This window comes from Lipotes vexillifer, unplaced genomic scaffold (assembly GCF_000442215.2).
Source record: "Lipotes vexillifer unplaced genomic scaffold, Lipotes_vexillifer_v1.1 scaffold733, whole genome shotgun sequence".
In the NCBI taxonomy this organism is placed as follows: domain Eukaryota; kingdom Metazoa; phylum Chordata; class Mammalia; order Artiodactyla; family Lipotidae; genus Lipotes; species Lipotes vexillifer.
Genome location: NW_006799374.1, coordinates 221,413 through 242,225, shown reverse-complemented (window position 1 = coordinate 242,225; position 20,813 = coordinate 221,413). Strand labels below are relative to the sequence as shown.

Genomic DNA, 20,813 nt, shown 5'->3' with positions numbered 1-20,813 from the left:
AGTGCAGATTCTCCAACAACATGAAATTGTAAATACAGCTAAGGTAGCCATGCTCATGCCTTAGACACATCAGCAGCTCACATGGCCCTGCTAAAAAGAGGTTTATAAATACATGAAAAAGATTTTGCAAGTAGGCTTCTAATTCCATAGTGTTTTATGATTTCAAACGAGGTAAAAGAATGAGCGAATGGAAGAGACCCAGGAACACAGATGTTCAGATACTCGTGGTAAACCCAGGACATGGGTAACGACGTTTCCTGAGATGTGGGGAAAATGTATGGAGTGTGTTACCAGGAAGAAAACACGCAGTGAGCATAAGTGAGATCAGGCAGTGCCCGGGGCTGCTCCGGAGAACAGGGGCCTTGCCTACTAGGAGAAACTCAGAAGGATGATAAAGGCCTGATGCAGATTTGACAAGAGGACTTACTCCAAACCACTGTTTCTGGCCCTTGAAGACGTCTGCTGGATAAATAACACCAAAGGGGATCACCTCACACAGGGCTTTACTCTGTTTAAGTGGAAAATCTCTCAATGAACCAGGTCTTAATTTGAAAATACAAACCATCAAATCAGTTGAAAACCTACTTATTATTTCAAGTCATCACTGGAACACTCCAAGCCCCTCAGCCATTTCTCCAGGTTAAACAGCACAGGGTCTCAAATCTCCAGGCCTTCAAATCTCTATTCAGAAGCTATGTTTTTTCCTCCAAGTTATATACACTATTCTAATTTCGCCAATAGTATAATTTGCTTTTAAACTGTACATTATATACTAACACCTCCCTTCCTGTTTCATTTTTTGCATCACCAAAACACTGAGAATAAACTAAAACCATGTTGCTATTTGATTATTTTCTTCATGTGCATTTTATAATGATCAGACGTTGAAATTAAAACAAGCTTTAGCCATACTTGGTAGAAAAAAGGGGAAATATTTCTTATCTTTTTAAAAGGGGAAATTTGGTTTGGTCTTAGACTTGGCTGCTTTGTATTTTGGGGAAGACTTAACCTGGAATCCAAAAAGCCAGTCTAATGAGTTTCTGTTTTGTTTCTGGAACGTGAGTCCTCTCCATCTACCTGCTTCCTATGCGGCAGTATTCAAAAGCAAGCTGGTATTACTGTAATACGAAAGTTTATACTTAACAGAAGACAGCCAAGTGTGTCTGGGGTTGCCAGGGTAACACTGAAACCTAACTTTCAAAACAGCAACAAAATGTTACTTTTTCTTCTCTCGCCACTTAGAGGCTGGAGACTTGCTCAGTTTCTATCAAGCCCTGTGCCCATCTGGGCTTCAAAGAGTGTCTCACCTCAAACACCAGCTTCTAGTTTTGCTTCAAGAACATGCTCATTTCTAGAACAAAGCAGGAGACATTCCATCCTAATATGAAAAACTTTAGTTATAACACTAATTGATTAAAGTACAGAAAACCTTAGTAAAAGGGGCCGCAAGTAAAGCCACCAACATTAGGTAGAAAAGTACTAAAAAGAGACACTTTGTACTAAGAGCTAAGAAGTTATAAAGAATCACCTGATTATGTTCTATGGAAAGTTTTAATGACATTAGAATGAATTCATGTGGAGAAGTACACAAAACACAAAATCATCCATAAAGACAGCCATGCAGATCAATTAAAGAAAAACTTTGCCTACATTCCTCAAAACACAATGATTGTTATGATTATACAGGAAAAAGCGATAAGAAAATGTGCCTGACCTCTGCAAGGCCATGGCTGACTGTGGCCCAAGCTCAGTCTTCCTTTTGCCCTCCTTCAAGTTCACTGACATCACTCTCAGTACGTTTCCCCATAACTTCTGGGTGGTAAGGTTTATATTAGTTTCCCAAAATATTTTGTAAAACTTGCTATTTTGAAGTCACTTTTCCTACCCTAGTTAAAATTTGCTAATTATGAAAGGATAGGCATGTCATTCACTTCTAATCCTGACACAACCTCATAGAAAACAATTGAATACAACCACCAAACTTAAGTCACTTTTTTGGTTTTGAGGCTAAACATATGTCAACAATGGTTTACAATGGTACCGTAATTAGCAGCAAATTAAGTCCTGCTTCTACGGAGGCATCATTAACTAACAGTTTTTGGTCTGAATTCACTCTTCATGGGTGTAAAGGGTAAGAGATCACAGGGGCAAGAGCACATGGGACCTCACGCATCACATTCCTGCACATGGCGGGGGCGGGGGGTGAGGGGGGTTAGAGCTGAAGGTGCCAGGATGGCCAATTTTAGTTTATGAACTGAGGTTTAGGCTTAATAACGCAAATCTCCTCTGCTTCACGTGTCTGTTCAGCACACAAGTTAAAAACACAGAGGGCCTTAGATTTTGCTCTCAATCCTCTTTCATACATAAGGACTTGAGGGAAGAAAAATCCTCTGAAGCTTCCACTGGTACAGGTGGTAAACCAGTTTATAATCAAAGTTAAACCAATAGCGGACGTAACCCTCACAAACACTGTCCCGGAATGTCCACGGAAAAGCCAGTGGGTCTCCTAAAGGGGTTTTCATTATGTTCCCAGGGACCATGTTCCTAAAGAGAAAAATCAGTCCATAGCTTTAGCATTTTCATCAAAAGAAAAAAGACATCAATTTCTCCTTCAGAGGTGAATGGACTCTTGCCTATAAAACCGTTTTGTTCTGTAAGTCAAAAACAAGCTTATACTTTTGACGATACACTTTTGGGGAGGTTACCTTAAAAGATTTTTAAGCTTGAAAAAATTATTATTTACACAGAAAATTACAGTCTGGCATGATTATTCTATGGGTAACTGGAGCTACCTGAAAAATATTTACTTTCTCATAAAATAAGATTTTTACTGGTAATTACATGAATAGGAAATTAAAACTCAGAATTCACACTGAAATCCAGAGCTGCAGCTTCCCCACACCCTCTGCACACTGGTTACTGTCTTTCCTTTGAATTCCAGCCGTCCTAGTACATGTGAAGTGTGTCACATGGTGGTTTTGAGTTTCATTTCTATTCACATCTTTGCCCATCTTTCAGTCAGGTTGTGGTGTCATCATTTCATTGAGCTGTAAGAGTTCAACACATATTCAGCATATTAACCCCTGATCAGATACGATTTGCAAATACTTTCTCATATTTTGGGGGTCATCTTTTTTATTTTCTTGATAGTATTGTTTGCAGCACAGATATTTTTCATCTTGATGTTGTCCAACTGGTCTTTTTTTTCTCTTGCCATATGTGCTTTTGGAGTCTATCCAAGAAACCACTGCCCAACCCATGGTGGTTTACTCCTGTTTTCTTCTGAGTTTTACAGTTTTAGCTCTTATGTTTAAGTTTATGATCCATTTTGAGTTAACTTTTGTTCACAGTAGGAGTTAAGAGGTACAAATTCATTTTTTTGCATGTGGATGTCCAGTTGTCTCAGCACCACTTGTTGAAAAGACTTATTCTTTGCCCTTGAAATGTCTTGGTACCATTGTCAAAAATCAATAAACCATAAACAACACTATTTATTTCTGGGCTCTTAATTCTATTCCATTGACCAATACGTCTATCCATATGCCTGTGCCACACTGTCATAATTACTGTATCTCTGTAATCACTGTGTAATCAGGAAGTATAACTCCTCCAACTTTATTCTTCTATATTGTTTTGAATATTCTGAACCCCTTGCATTTTCACATGAATTTTCAAGATTGGCTTGTCAATTTCTGAGGGGTAAAGGCAGTTGGGATGTTGTCTAGACACCCTGTTGAATCTGTGGAACAATTTGGTGGTGTCTTCCATCTATAAATACAGTGTGTCATCCTGTTTATCTGGATACACCTTAACTTTCTTCAGGGTCTTCTAGTTTTCAGTGTATAAGTCTTAGACTTCTTTTGTTAAATTTATACCCAAGTATTTTATTTTTTGATGCTATTATAAAGGAAATTGTCTTCCTAATCACATTTTTCACAGTGTTAATTGCTAGTGTCTAGAAATAGAATTGATTTTTGTACACTGACTCTATATCTTGTTCAACCTCATTGAATTCTTTTATTATTTTGAATAGTTTTTTAGCGGATTCCTTAGGTTTTTTATATACAAGATCATGTCACCTACAAAGAGAGACATCCCAATCTAGATGCCATTTACATATTTCCTTTTCTTGCCCAACTGCCCTGATGAGAACTTCTAGCACATTGTTAAACAGAATTGGTGAGAATGTATATCCTTGTCCCCTTCCAGATCTCAGGGAAAACATTCAGTGTTCCATGTGAGCTGTGGGTTTTTCACAGACTCTCTATCAGGTTGAGGAAGTTCCCTTCTATGCCCAGCTTCCTTCATGTTTCGATCATGAAAGGCTGTAGGATTTTGTCAAATGCTCTTTCTGCACCTATTGAGATGTTCACAGGGCTCTGATCCTTTGTTTTGTGTATTACAGTAATTGATTTTCATAGATGAAACTTTGCATTCCTAGCATAAATCCCATTGGCCATGGTGTATAATCCTTTATACGTTTTGCTGGATTCAGTTTGGTAGCATTTGGCGAGAATTTCTATCTATATTTGTATAGGATATTGGCCTGTAACCTTTTTTTTCTTATGATGAGTTTGCCTGGTTTTGATAGCAAAGTGGTCTCACAGAATGAGATGGGATGTGTTCCCTCCTATTTCATTTCTTGAGATTGTGAATGACCAGTGGTAATTCTTCTTCGAATGTCTGATATAATTCACCAGTGAAGACATATGGGACTGGGTTTTTCTTTGTGGGTAGTTTTCTTGGTGTTGTTTTGTTTGTCTTTTACTGATTAAGTCTCTACTTTCTATTCAGATTTTCTATTTCTTCCTGAGTCAGTTTTTCTAAGAATTTGTCCATTTCATCTAAATTAACTAATGTGTTGTCATATGATTGTTCATAGTACTCCATTATCCTTTTTTGTTTGTATAAGGTCAAATAAGTGATGTCTTTTCTTTTATTCCTGATTTTAATAATTTGAATCTTCCTATTTTTCATGGTCTAGCTAAAGGCTTGTCAATTTTGTTATCTTCTCAGAGATTCAACTTTCAGTTACATTTACTTTCTCTATTATTTTTCTATTATTTATTTCATTTATTTCCACTCTAGTGTTTATTCTTTCCTTCTTTCTACTTGCTTAGGGCTTACTTTGCTCTTCTTTTTTAGTTTTTTAAGGTGGAAGGTAAGATTGATTTCAGATATTTTTTTCTTTTTTAATAAGATATTTACCACTATAAATTTCTCTGAGCACTGATCTACTTGCATAGTACTAAATATATTTAATATATTGTTATATATTAAATATATATATATTTATATACAATATACAATTTAATTTATTGTGATTTCACCTATATTCATTTCAAAGTATTTTCTAATTTTTCTTGTGACTTCTTTTTTGAATCATTTGTTATTCAAGGGTTTAATATTTACAGATCTGAAAATTCCCCAAATTTTTTATTGATTTCTAATTTAATTCCATTGTGATCAGAAACCACTTTGTTTTTTATAGTTTTATATTTATTAAGGCTTTGATCTCCTCAAATTTATTAAGGCTTGTTTTTTTGTGTGTCCTAACATATGGTCCATCCTAGAGAACGTTCTACAAATGCTTGAGCAGTATGTGTGTTCTGCTGATTCTGCAGATGCTGAGTGGAATGTTCCATGTCTCTTAGATCTAGTTTGTTTATAATGCTGTCCAAGTCTTCTATTTCCTTGTTTATCTTCTGCTTAACTTTCTATCCGTTATTGAAAGTGGGCTATTGTAGTGTCCACATAGTATTCATTTCCCCCTTAAATTCTGTCAGTTTTTACTTCATGTATTTTGGGACACTGTTGTTAGATGCCTACATGTTTAGAAATCTTCCTGGTAGATTGACACTTTCATTATTATGGAAAGTCCCACTTTACCTCTGCTAACATTTCTTTTAAGTCTATGTTGTGTGGTATCAGTACAGCAACTCCAGCTCTTATGGTTGTTTAAAGTTGTTCTTTTTACTTCCAACCTATTTGTATCTTTGAATCTGAAGTATGTCTCTTATAATACAATATATGCTTAGATTTCTTTTTATCCAATCTGATAATGTCTGCCATTTGAGTGGATTATTTAATACATTCACAGTTAAAGTTATTATCCATATGGTTGAATTTATATCTGCTATTTTTCATTTTGTTTTCTGTATATCTCATGTCTTTTTTGTTCCTCTGTTCTTCCTTTATTACCTTCTTTTGTAATGGATGGATACATGGATTAAGTGGATATTTAATTCCTTTAGTGATTTCATTTTATACAGTATTTGAGTCTTCTTAGTGGTTGCTCTAAGTCTTATAATATTTATCTTAATTTACCAGAATCTACTTCATATTGATACTGACTTGATTCCAGAAACATAGAAACTTCACTCCTCTATACATCCATTCACTCACCACCTGTTTATGTTATTAGTTACACATACTGTCTGTGATTTATATATGGTACAAACTGTTATCATCAATTTATGTAATTATATGTCTTTTAAAGAAGTTGAGAGAGGGAAGGAGAAAGATATATTCATACAGCTTGTTATATTCACCTTCTTATTTACCCTTTATTGCTCTTTTCACTGTTTTCTGTAGATTTGCACGCCACACGGTGTCAGTTCCTGACTGTAACACAACTTTTGTTTCTACTAGTTTCCTTTGTTCTCAAATATATTTCATTTCTGGGTGTCACAGGCTCAACAACATACAAATTGTTTTATGCAGTTGTTTTTGTCAGTCAGAAGAATCAAGGAGAAGAAATACACAGTATTTTGTATAGATGAAAATTATGTTTACAAGCAGTGGGGTGTGTGTGTGCGCATGCACGCATGTCTGATATAATTTACCTTCAGACTGAAGAACACCCTTTTAGTATTAGAAGGCAGGTCTGGTAGCAAGATAGTCTCACAGTTTTTGTTTATCTGAGAATGCCTTTATTTCACCTTCATTTATGAACCTTGTTTTGCTAGATCTAAGATCTTGGTTGGTCACTTTCATTTCAGCATTTGAATATGTCATCCCACTGCCTTCTGGTCTCCGCTAGTTCTGGTAAGTCTGCTGCTAACATTGCTGCAGTTTCCTTGTATGTGATGAGTTGTTTCTCTCTCACTGCTTTCAAGACTTTTTCCTTTACCTTTGGCTTTCCACATTTTGACTAAGATATAACTAAGATCTCTTTGTATTTGCCTATTTGAAGTTCACGAAACTTAGATGCGTATATTAGTGTTTTCATCAAATTTGGGAACTTTTCACCCATTACAACTTCTAATAATTGTCTGCACCTTTTTCTCTCTCCTCTCCTTCTGATACTCACATTTCATGTACATTGGTCACTTAATGGTATCCCACATTTTTCTGAGGTTTCAACTTTCTTTTTTTCTGTTTTTCAGACTACATAGTCTCTATTGATTTATCTTCAAGTTTGCTGATAGTTTTTTTCTGCCACCCACCACAAACCAATTGTTCAACCACTTAGTGCTTTTCTTGTTTCATTTTGGTTATTGTACTTTACAGCTCTAGATTTTTTAAATTTCTTTTTACTGATATTCTCAATTTGATGAGACATTATCATCATACCTTCCTTTATTTCTTAGAAACTGTTTTCTTCAGTTCTTTGGACACATTTAGAATGGTGCTTTGAAGTCTATTTCTGTAAAGTACAACACATGGGCCCCTATGAACAAAGTTTTTGTTGCCTGCTCATTTGCTTCCCTGTATATGGGTCACATTTTTTTGCTTCCTTGTATGTCTCATCTTCTGTTGTTGAAAACTGGACATTTCAGATAACATAACAGCAACTCTGGGTACGGACTTTCCCTTCTAGGCCCCAGAGCTTATTGTGTTTGTGTTTGCTTGTTCAATTGCTCAGTGACGTGGTCAAACCCACTCAGGGAAGTCTGTTCCTGCTGCAGTGTGCTACCTAACCTTCCTGCACACATGCTTCCCCACGTTTTTATCTAAAGTGAAAGCTAAAGAGTGTGCTTCTGCTCCTTTAACCACTTAAAGCTTTACCCTTAACCACTCTGTGGGTGAGATACAGGGCATGCCTTAGAGCAGGGATCCCTAAACCCCCATACCAGTCCGTAGCCCACCAGGAAATGGGCCACACAGCAGGAGGTGAGTGGCAGGAGAGCAAATGAGGCATCATCTGTATTCACAGCCACTCCCCATCGCTTGCATTACCACCTGAGCTCTGCCTCCTGTCAGATCAGCGGTGGCATTAGATTCTCACAGGAGTGCAAACCCTACTGTGAACTGTGCATGCAAGGCATCTAGGTTGTGTGCTCCTTATGAGAATCTAATGCCTGATGGATGATCTGAGGTGGAGCTGAGGCGGTGATGCTAGCACTGGGGAGCGGCTGCAAATACAGATTATCATTAGCAGAGAGGTTTGACTGCACAGAGACCATAATAAATCAATTGCTTGCAGATTCATATCAAAACCCTATCAGTGAGTGGCAAGTGGCAATTAAGCTGCATCTGATGTCAGGCTTTATAGTGGCAAGTGAGTTGATGTACTTCAATTGTACAGCTGCATCTGGTGGAAGGCGTGAAGTCAGAATCCGACTCTTATTTTAGTCCACGTGTCCCGCCCATTATTTTATTTACCACTTCCGGCCGTGCCTCTTTCCTGCACTGCGCACTTGCTCAGTCATAGTTTTTGTAAGCTCACAAGCTAACCCTAGCCGAAATGAGTAAAAAATAAACATCACTGGAGAGCTTCTTTGAAAAGGGGGAAACACCCAATGATGAGACAACAGAAGACTCTAAGACTGCCAACAAAAAGAAAGCTGTATTTAAAATAAAATATCAAGTCATACTTAAATTATGGGTTCATTGCAACAGGTGATTCACATTCTCCAAGCCCGCTTTGTATAATATGTGGTGACTGGCTATCCAAGGAAGCCATGAAACCTTCAAAATGGCTTCGCCACATGGAGACCAAGCACCCTGCATTAAAAGACGAGGCTTCGGATTTTTTCAAAAGAAAAAAAAAACGTGAACACAAAGAACAGAAGCGATTATTGAAGGCCACCACTTCATCAAATGTATCTGGGCTGACAGCATCATTCTTAGTGGCTAACCGCATTGCTAAAGCTAAGAAGCCCTTTACTATTGGTGAAGAGCTGATCCCGTCTGCTGCTAAGGACATTTGCATGAACTTTTAGGAGAGGCTTCAGCTCACATTGTGGCACATGTTCCTCTTTTGGCTAGCACCGTAAGTAGATGAATTGATGAATCAGCAGAGGATATTAAGGCACAACTGTTAGAGAGGATTAGTGAGTCTCCATGGTACGCCATCCAGGTTGACGAGCCTACAGATGTTGAAAGGCAACAATGCTTGTTTTTGTGCAACATGCTTTTCAGGTGGATGTGCCTGAGGATATATTATATGTGCACTTTTGTTGCCAACCAACACCAGAGCTGCAGAAGTATTCCCAGTCTTTGAATGATTACATATCAGGGAAACTGAATTGGTCATTTTTTGTCGGTATATGCATGGATGGAGCATCTGCCATGACTGGACGACTTTCTGGTTTCACTACTCTGGTCAAAGAGGTTGCTTCTGAATGTGAGTCTATGCACTGTGTCATCCATAGAGAAATGCTGGCTAGCTGAAAAATGTCACCTGTTAACGTTTTGCAGGATGTGATTAAAATTATCAACCACGTTAAAGTACATGCCCTTAACTCACGTCTGTTCATGCAGCTCTGTGAGGAGATGGATGCAGAGCATACACAGAAGTGAGATGGCTTTCCAAAGGTAGATCACTGAACAGAGTTTTTGAGTTACGAGAGCTGCTCCAGAGATTTCTTACAGAAAAACAGTCACCACTGGCAGCACATTTCAGTGACACAGAATGGGTGGCAAAACTTGCTTACTTGTGTGACATATTCAACCTGTTCAACGAACCCATCTGTCACTTCAGGGGAGAAAGACAACTGTATTCAAGTCGGCAGATAAAGTGGTTGCATTCAAAGCCAAACTGGAATTATGGGGGTGACGAGTGAACACTGGGATTTTTGACATGTTTCAAACATTAGCAGAGATTTTGAAAGAGACTGAGTCAGGGCCTTCTTTCTCCCTGCTGGTGCATGATCACCTATCTCAGCTTTCAAGAGTTTGAGCATCACTTCCCAACCACAAAGAGCCCCGAACTGGGAAGGAATTGATCCATGACCCATTTGTGAATAAGCCAGGTGAAATCGACTTTGTCTGTGCTAAAAGAGGATCAACTGCTCGAGATCACAAATGATGGTGCCCTCAAAAATATGTTTGAGACAACTTCAAATCTCCATACGTTCTGGATTAAAGTCAAGGCAGAAAACCCTGAGATTGCCACAAAAGCACTGAAAAGCCTGCTTCCGTTTCCAACATCCTATCTTTGTGAAGCATGGTTTTCTGCAGTGACAGCAACCAAAACGAGTTTATGGAGTACAGTGGACATAAGGAACTCACCTTGGGTATCACTGTCTCCCATCCCTCTCAGATGGGACCATCTAGTTGCAGGAAAACAAGCTCAGGGCTCCCACTGATTCTGCATGATGGTGAGTTGTATAATTATTCCATTATATATTACAATGTTATAATAATAGAAATAAAGTGCACAATAAATGTAATGTGCTTGAATCATCCCCAAATCATACCCCCACCCCGGTCCGTGGAAAAACTGTCTTCCACGAAACTGGTCCCTGGTGCCAAAAAGGTTGGGGCCTGCTGCCTTAGAGGGAATTTACAGAATTTTTTTCCCACATTGAGCCAGGAACTAATAACTTGGATCTTCTCTAATTGCTCCTAAAAAGTTGCAGTCTTGGGCATGCACACAGCCTTCAGGTTGCCAGACATAACGGACTTTATTTTTAAGCCTGGATTAGGAGTTGTCCCCAGGTCAATATTCGCACAAATGTGTGTTTAAGACACTTGTGCAATGAAGACTGCACTCAGTTCTGATGAGTCTGATGAGGTTTAGGGACACTGTCCCGGTGCCCGTGCCCTCACCTGATGGCTCCTGAGTGGGGGCAACGTGCACGGCCTTCCTGACATCCAGGGCTGACTGTGATCCGTGGACGGCCCTTCTCGGCTATTTCCCTAGTTCTCCGTGGTTGCCTGGAACAGAGCAACAGGGGACTGAGATGCCAGTTTCCTACCCTTCCAAGGAAGGGCCACAGCCACAGAGCCTGTCCAGGCTGCACACACCAGAGGCTGGAACAGAGCATCTCAGGGCTCAGACGCTGTGGGTCTCACTGTCCTAACCAAGTTTCAGGAGGTCTTCTTGAGTGGGTGTTTCTCCATTTCCTCTGTGCCCTGAGGACAATTTCCAGAGACTTTAAATGAGTATTTTTGTTATAATTCTCACCAGTTAAATTGTTGTTTTGCTGAGAAGAGGTCCTGTCAAGCTGCTGGTCTGTCAGTCTAGAAGGCCCATCTCCAAAGAAATTTTTAATGTGATATTTCAGATGGAGTTTCAAGTTTAGTAATTTTAAAAATTCACTTATTAACAAAACCAAAAAATAAGCAGAAATGTTAGAAATCTTCCATTATGAACATCGTTTTGAAAAAGAAACATAAATTTACTTGTATTTTGGTTTAAATAAAAAAGGTTTGGGACTTCCCTGGAGGCTCAGTGGTTAAGAATCTGCCTGTCAATGCAGGGAACAGGGTTCGAGCCCTGGTCCGGGAAGATCCCAAATGCCGTGGAATAGCTAAGCCTGTGCATCACAACTACTGAGCCTGCGCTCTAGAGCCTGTGAGCAACAACTACGGACCCCACGTGCCACGACTACTGAAGCCCATGCGCCTAGAGCCCGTGCTGTGCAACAAGAGAAGCCCCCCACTCACCGCAACTAGAGAAAGCCCGCATGCAGCAATGAAGACCCAACACAGCCATAAATAAATAAATAAATAAATAAATAAATAAATAAATAAATATAAATAAATAAATAAAAGGTTTAAATTTAAAAAACAGAGCTATAAATAAGAACATTAATTTTTCTTCTAAGTCTTAAATTTGTGCCCCCAGATAACTGGGAACATTTTTCAGCTTAGGTCACAGGAGGTACAGTGGGAACAACCAGTCTACTGTCAGCAGCATCACCTCCCACGGGCAAAGGCGGGAGCTATCATAATGGTAACTGTGTAAGTCAAACGAGAAATAAAATTCTCCTTTGCTCTCAGATAGTCCAGAATCCTGCCGTTGTCCATGGTATAGAAACGTACATTCCACTATGTAGCACCAAGACATCAAAATTAACTTCAGGTCTAATTTACCTAAATTCAATTCTCACTCTTATGTCTAATGAGAAAAACCTAAAGACTTCTGCTGAAAGATGAGAAGGACACACATTCAGTGAAGGGAAATATCTGTCAACAACCCACGTCCGCATCCCTGAAACCATCAGACAGGAGCTCCCCATACACAGAAGGTTGCTGCTCTACTGGCTGATTTTCTAGGGTTTTAAACAAGGGAAATCTCTGCTTGCGGTGCTACTTTCAAAATCCATCCCTTATTCCTCTGTACACGTGTGAATGAAATACATTCTTCAAGGCCCACTTCAAGCCTCATCTCTTCCAACAGCCTCACCCTAAGTCCAGCTAACTCGCTCCATTTGAGTCCTGACTATGGGCAGCGCCCAATGTGACCGGAGTGGTTAGTACTGGCTCTCCCTGGCATGGCTGCTGCTTTTCTTTGCTGAACTCCCGGCTGAAATGGAGAAACCCTGTTCCCATCGGATCAAGAAAGGGATGCAACAGCGAACATAACTTGTGCCCCCCTTCCCTCCAGTTTTCCGGGTTCTCCACACTAGCAATACTGAGAAAACACTCTCCCTTCATCTGACCAAAAATCTTTCCTCACTTTTGCAAGGATGAGTTTTAGTTTCCATAGACAATCATAAAAGGTAATGAATCTCAAGTATATTTTCCAAACAACCCTTTTTTCAATGTCTATGGATCATAATAAATAGAACCCAGCCATTAAAAATTAATACCCTTTTCTAATATACCTTGTCCAACAAAATCTTAATATCATCATAGTATGCAAATATGAAGTCCAAAAGAATTAAACTTCAGCATCATGACTAAATTTTTGCAATTCCAAAGTACAATTAATCAGATATAATTTTCCCAATACATCCGGCAAGGTCAAGGATGATTAGCCTAATTATATTTCCTTTTTATTATGTCATTAGGCTTTTTGCTTATTTGTTTTGTAGCCATTTACTTACAAGTATAAAAATAATATTTTGACCAAAAGAAAATTTTTTAAAAAGAAGTTATTATTGTTACATTCTTTGAATTGACTGGGTATGCTCTACAAATAATTAGAGAAAAAGCATCTCCACAAAAAGTAATGAATCTTTCAACATCTAAAACAAACCTAGGATCCACAAAATGTATGTTCTTCTAACTATAGCCTTGTATATTGATGTGGTTTTCTACATAAATACACTTTTAAGGCTTGCAACAGAAATGTATTCTATTATTGATAAAAACAAACACCCTGTTAAAAATTGCAAAGTACCAAATGTTTATGATGTATTCCCCAAAACAGATCTAAATTGTCTTATTATAAGATATTTGGTATTTCAGACATTATTTTAGGTCTACGAGACAAATAGAACCATCCAATCAAAACACATCCTTGCCAGCTACGACAGGAAAACTTAACACCAATACAGACAACTAGACTTATACCTCTCAGATGATCATTCAGGCCACCAGCCTGTGAACACTGAAATATCAACTGATTATGATAAAACATATTTTTTAATCTAAAGATAAATATTTGCGCTTGGTACAAGTCAAGCAGAGATTCACAGGTAAAATACATACCCTTGTCTTATTTTCTGACCAACCAATCTTACAATAGTATTTGAAGTACAGCTCAAACGTTTTCCCAGCACCCCAACATAGTAGGAAAAATCGTTTTAATGGCAATTACTATTTCACGTAAGAATACTTGGAGGCGTTACATAACACACTCCCACACAGGAACATTTAAGTAATGAATGCTTCTTTTCCCATTGTTATTATGAAGTTTTACAAAATACAAAAAAGGCTTTTTAGAAGTTAGGTCAGAAAGCACAGTGGCAAGATCGAACAAAATGCCAAATGTCTTTTATTAACTCCCCTAATAATAAGTAGCAGATTTAACTATCTATTTTTCTAATCATATTTCCAGAAGCTGAAGCCAAACAAATATTTAACTATCATGAATTCCTTCTCTCCCCCATTCTTTGGGCAGAGCATTTTAATCTGATAAATAGAACAGAAGAAACCCAGGAAGAAATTCATTTGTTGCAACAAATGGTTATATAAATGGCAATTATGTACTTAAAAAGCAAAACAGATTCTTTGGGGCTTCCCTGGTGGCGCAGTGGTTGAGAGTCCGCCTGCCGATGCAGGGGACATGGGTTCGTGTCCCAGTCCGGGAGGATCCCGCATGCCGCAGAGTGGCTGGGCCCGTGAGCCATGGCCGCTGAGCCTGCACGCCCGGAGCCTGTGCTCCGCAACGCGAGAGGCCACAGTGGTGAGAAGCCCTCGTACCGCAGGAAAAAAAAAAAAAAAACAGATTCTTTTCATTCACTCTTGTTAAGTTCTGTGTGCAAATTTATATTGTGGGAAGCATGTTCCTTTACACACCTTTTAAGGATTATTAGACATTTTTGACTTAAGGCATATTTTACAGAAACGTCCCTTTTGGTGGAATCAAAACTATCTCCACTCAACATCTGGTGGGTTTAACCACAATGGCTGTACCTCCACCCACTATTTATTTGCCACACAAGCAAAAGGCCCTCATTTTTACTGCTTACAAAAGCTTATGTGTCTAAGGCTCACATCACTCTGATAAATTTTATTTAATTGGGCAAATGCCATATTTGGTGGTATCATAGTTTATGTACTTATCAAAATCTGTTAGAATACAGAAAAGGCTTTAAAAGTATCTCCACACACAATTTTATAAACGTAACTAGTCATTTGAATATGGAACACATATGAAAATCAGTACAAATTCAGATTCTTTTCAGAAAGGATCTATTCTAGTCTCCTTATAAATCCCATCCCACACTTGCCCTCATCTATAATATTTCACATCCACACCTATGGCTAATGATGAGGAACACAGGCTCTGCAGCCGGACGGCTGGGTCTGCACCCGAGCTCCGCCCCTCACTGTGCTGGGAGCGTGAGGTCTCAGCTTTGTGTGCTGTGCACCAGGGATATGGGGTCTCCCTCACAGGATTAGGGGGTGGAATGAGCCAGCGTGGGGCTGCGCAGACAAGGACCACGCACCTGCAGGCTCCACGGCGGCCGGGGCTGCTGCCATGATCCCTGCTGGTACTAGTACTACTGCTGAAGCTGCTGCTGCTACTCCTGTTTCCCAAAGTATCTCTGCTCGGACCTCATCTGACACTGGATTAACTAGAAACCTCTTTGTCAGGGAATTCCTACTGTCAAGATCACTCCAGTGTAAATTCTCCCACTTCCCTGCTCATAAGCTTGGGTTAATTTAATCTTTCCTTGGACACGAAGATCCTGAGGTGACTTAGGGTCACTCTCAACATTAACAGGCACTGAACTCGCCTGTGAGACGCAGGACATGGGTCACCACGTACTCGCTCTGGGACGTTCCTTAAAAATTGGCAAGTGTGTGTGTGTGTGTCATGTTTCAAACAGGGACCTCATCTTCCTCTTGATTCCGTGGGCGACACGGTTGTTGTTTCACCGAGTGAGCAGCTCGATATTTAATTCTGACCTATAAGCATCACGCTCATTTGCTAAAGGAGAACTATATGAAATCATAGTCTGATAAAACTATACCTTCTTAGCGAATCTCCTTATGCTTTCATAACCTCACAATGAAGACCGGTGTGCTAAGACGTAGGCACACAACTTAAATACAGGTTCCATGAAAAAATAAGGAAAGCTCTGTGTTGGGTTCCCTGGAGGACAAAGGTCTGAGAGACACCAAACATGCCTCACTGCAGCCACTCCAGAGTCCAGAGAGCAGCCCCTTCTCTTTATGCCACAGAGCAAGCTGTCCAGGTGTGGGACCTCTGTGGTCACACAGAAGACATATCTCCCGAGAGAGCTACTAAAGGCCAGTGCATCCAGCCGCAGACTTATTTTCAAGAAGAGGACAGATCACAGAAGTATTATCTAGCTCTTTTAAAGTATTTGGAGAAACCAGAGCTCTTGGCTTCCACTGTGTGTGAGAAGAGTGGCTAGAAAAACCTCCATAAACACAGGCTATAGCATCAACGGCAACCAGTCTCACTCGAAATCAGTGTCTACATATAACAAGGGCAACCACAGCATCAATGGCTATCAGTCTCACTGGAAATCAGGGTCCACCTATACAAGGGCAACCACAGGTCAGTGGTTTGGACTGTGCAGGTCCGCTGACACACAGAGTCTTTTCAGTAGTAAATACTGCAGCACTACACGAGCTGAGGGTGGTTTTGTCCACGGATGTGGAACCTCGGATATGGTGGGAGCCCGAATACAAAAGGCTGATTATAATTTGTACAGACATCTTGGACTGCGCAAAAGTTGGTGCCCCAAGTCCGTGTTGCTCAGAGCTCAGTGTGCTTGCATGCATATGGAAAATATGTTTTCCTTAAATGAAATTTTACATGTCTCAAGTAGTTGGAATAGGTAATTTTTTCTTCCAAATACAACAGAGTTAAATAAAACTGGCTTTATTCAGCCATCTAACACTTTGTAGCAGATTTTTCTCTTACCAACATACTGGAAAAATTACTTTATCTCTCCCAAAACAAACCTGAATAGCAGAACTGAGTACAAGACCCTGGCCAAGGATATGCTGACAAGCTCATCAGGAGTCAGGATGGAGACTGGTCCACAAACCCTCTTTAAGCTGCAGGTCAATAGCTGTGTCACCACCAACGGGTGCAAATGACAGCACTGGCAAAGGCTCGTACCCACAGTTTACTGATGGGCTCACGACAGGGTGAGGCCACTGTGCAGACATGACGCTGCACATGATGGTTGTGTGGAAGGGGGCCATCTCATGCCAGCTACCTGAATCTGAAATCTTCACGATTTGTACAGAAATCTTATTTCAGTAGGCTTAAAAACTGAATACTACATCAAAAAACTCATGAAATCGTATACTTGCAGGTAACATGCGGCAGCTTCCTCATCTCTGTTCATTTAACAGAAAAAAAGTGGTGACAGGAGATATGGAGGACGTGCTTGGCATTTTGGAGAATTTCATCCCTAGACTAGTGACGTCCGCATCACCTCTGCCCTTCATCATGTGACAACCCCGCTGCCTAGCTGTACCCAACCTCCACACTCCCTGCCCATATTCCCCACCCAGACAGCTTTTCCATTTCTGATACGGTCCATGGGAAGAGGTGTGATGACTCAGCCTACATGTACTATATGCAAACATGCCGTTTAGAACATTTACCTCTGCAAGAAAAACGTGGTTTTCCATTTACCTTTATTCCATTGACAAAGCCACCTTGGCGATATTGCTTATTTTGAGATGAGCTATTTTCTGGCTTTTAATCACTACTGGGTATAGTCACTGATATGTATAAAGCCCTCCTCCTCCAGCCAGCTGGCTTATTTGTTAAATATTTATTCAGTGCCTTTTCTGATCTAAAGTCACCAGCAACCAGCTGTGTCATCATAAATGGTTCTAAAAAATGCAACTGCATCACATTTGGGTTTGCATCATCGTCAGATTAATACAGATGCCTGTGGTGGGGCTGCCCCCAGCTCAGCTAGAGGTTCCGTTCAAACCCACCCCTCCTGGCTGGATTCCGCAGCACCCATCTGGGGGCAGCTGTCTGCTTCGAAATAAATATGGATGGAAATATCTCTGGGTCAGACTTCTAGCTACAACTTCCAGGTCAGTAGCAAAAGTTCACAGAATCACATCACCCCTTAGTTGCCACTCGCCTGGGGAAGCTGTGCCAGCTTCAGGCCTCATTTCTCTCTATTTGTTTCACCCAAAAAGACGGAGCTGCCCACCATCCCCCGCTTCAGGGTGAAGGATGGGCACCAACAGCATTACCTTCCTTCTGGGCTCATTGTTCTAAGACTTTACTACACTTTCCTGAATGGCTGCCTTGAGAAATTTACAAAATCATTTCATAATCAAGGCCACTGGCTGGATCAGTGGAAAAACATTGCATGAAAATGTTTTCCTCCAAATGCACTTTTCCTTATCTTTGGGACTCAGGTGTCACAGGATAGATCAAAAGTGCTGACACAGAATGGAGATGTTGGAACTGGATACAAGAGTCTCTTCCCTGTGTCAAGTGCAAGGTGACTGTTTAGCTGGGTTCTGCAGGGCATCCACTCAGGTATTACAATAGCAACAAAATACAAAACACATGACTGGTTACTAAGGACTGGATTTCTTGCTTGCTTTCATTTGCTCACTCTTACCTTTCTTTCCATCCATACTAGCACTAATATGGATTTCAATCAAGTGACAGTTTGTTTCTAGACAACTAATTCTGGAAACAAGCAATTGGTGAAATTCTGGAAATATGTATCATGAAGCTACGAATAAAGTAGTCAGAACATGATCACTTGGTGGAGATGATTATTTGTTGTTCTATCTGGGAAAGTCTCACTTAACTTCATGTTCTAAAATGCTAACCTCTGCTACCTGCTTACAGACTGTGGAGGGTACACAGCCCAGAAAACAATGTGAATGTTTTTCTCTAATGAAAGTTCACACTTATGCCCAAAACACTGTCCAACTTCAGAAAACACATGAGTACTCACTTGTTTAGCCTTGGTCTTTGTGATGGTATCAGAAATTGGTTTCTTCCTTTCCTTTACAGTAGTTTTAGAAAATAATTCTTCAAATTCATGACAATCTATGGATGGCTCTTCAATTTTTTCCCAAATAAGTGAAGCACTGGAGTCTCTAAAGTTAAGCAAAAGACCCATGAGAGAGCATTCAAACCAAACTGCAGGACATTACAGTGAGCAGCGACAGATGGGGACAGAGAGGACAGAGGCGTCAGAGGAGCAGGGATAGGACAGCAGGCAGCGGAGGATGGAGGGAGATCGGGGGGAAGATGCTCTTTTCTGTACAATCACCATTTGCTTAATCAACGTGATGAGAAACAGCATCAATACAGAATGAGACATTTGCCTGGAAAGAATCATTTCCAGGAATTCTCAGTCATCAAGTCGCCATATAAAAACATAAAAGAAGAGCCCATCTCTGTATGGCTCTCAAGGCAGGAAATGTCTGATATCTCACAAACCCAACCTGACCCATCAGCTTGGGTTATTTGTGGGTTGAAAATAAATCACTTCATGCCCACAGAGGCACCTTCGTCTCCCCACCGCTGCCCATCACTGCATGTCTCCTGACTCTTCAGTGACTGTGGAGTCATGTAGTGCCACCTAAGAAGGGGAGATCCATTCAAAAAAAGCAAGACAAAAAGAACTTCATATACTGCATATGGATGAAATGAGTGTGGGGCACATTTGGAAATGATGTCTCGGCACATAGAAGTGACCCATCAAATTACTCAGAGAATGAGCTGCAAAGTCAGAAATAGTCAAAATAGATAGGTTCCTCTCCCACTATGACTCAGTGAAGAGAAAATTAATATAAGAAATGAAAATGAACCTGGTAAATATCCTATTCTAAATCTGTGCCACATCACATACACACACACATACACACACACACACAAATTTAAAGAGTCACGAGAACTTGGGACAAGGAAGTCCAGTGAAATTTAAGGGCATGTTTTTTCTCCCACTGGTGCATTCCACAGCCATGTCCCAGTACCATCCCAGGGGTCGGGGAACCAGGTTATGGACCATCCATGGATAAGTAATACACCAACAGCGTACCTGCTGGGAGGCATTCTTTTACAAATATCACATATTTTATAAAAATCATATAAGTTTGTGATTTTATGACCTCACAGTGTTGCATATCATCTACAAAAGTGCCATGAAATGCTCAGAACTAAGTCATTTCACACATGGGGTGTGGATGTGTGTATTTTTGTGTAGCAAATTTCTGAATAGTAAAACAAGACCATGCCTTCAAAAGTATGAAACATCCTCACTCAGGAGTCAGTCTGGGGCTTCCCTGGTGGTGCAGTGGTTGAGAGTCCACCTGCCGATGCAGGGGACATGGGTTCGTGCCCCGGTCCGGGAGGATCACACGTGCCGCAGAGCGGCTGGGCCCGTGAGCCATGGGAAAAAAAAAAAAAAAAAAAAAAGTCAGTCTGTCTATGGATTTGATTTATTTTTATAAGCTATTTATCAGGGTGAGGTTCTGCAATGAGGCAACACAGCATGTATGCTAAAAAAATATATCCCTTTATCTATAAAAATCAATCAAAAACTATACAGACAGAAATGTGTATATCGATTCGTCATTTGTTTTATTCCTTTGATACTTCTGGAAAAGAGTCTAAAATTGCTTCACTAAATATTGATGTAATCGTCTACAGGCAAGTTTTACTTTTATTTGTTTTATTTTTACTCATTTTTCTCCAGAGTTTTAAAGGAAAATGCTTCCCTCGTATTGACAATATTATGCAAAGATGAGTCCCTGTTCACGTTACCTTTTACTGTGCAGTTGAATTCTCGTCCAATACAGAGGCTTCATCGGCCGACAAGGTTCTATTGCCTGCTTCCTGCTCCCTTTGTCCTGGTTCAACCCGAACCCAAACAAGCCAGCTGGCAACGGTGGAGGAAGAAATCCACACGCCTGCAGTGTTGGTGAAGTGCTACTCCCAGCTTGTGGTGGGAGAGCAAGGCCGGATCCAGGAAGCAGAGGGGGTGGGG

The 20,813-nt window shown here is 40.2% G+C and overlaps 1 protein-coding gene across 1 annotated transcript in view; it reads right to left on the bottom strand.

Moving 5' to 3' along the window:
• Window positions 1–20,813, bottom strand: part of FMN2 (formin 2) — a 312,599-nt gene that overhangs the window by 165,987 nt on the left and 125,799 nt on the right. The window contains exons 8-9 of the mRNA XM_007471613.1: window positions 20,591–20,810; window positions 18,774–18,918 (exon numbers count right to left, since the gene is read on the bottom strand). Of these exons, the coding sequence (XP_007471675.1) occupies window positions 18,774–18,918; window positions 20,591–20,810 (365 nt within the window). The remainder of the gene's footprint in view (window positions 1–18,773; window positions 18,919–20,590; window positions 20,811–20,813) is intronic.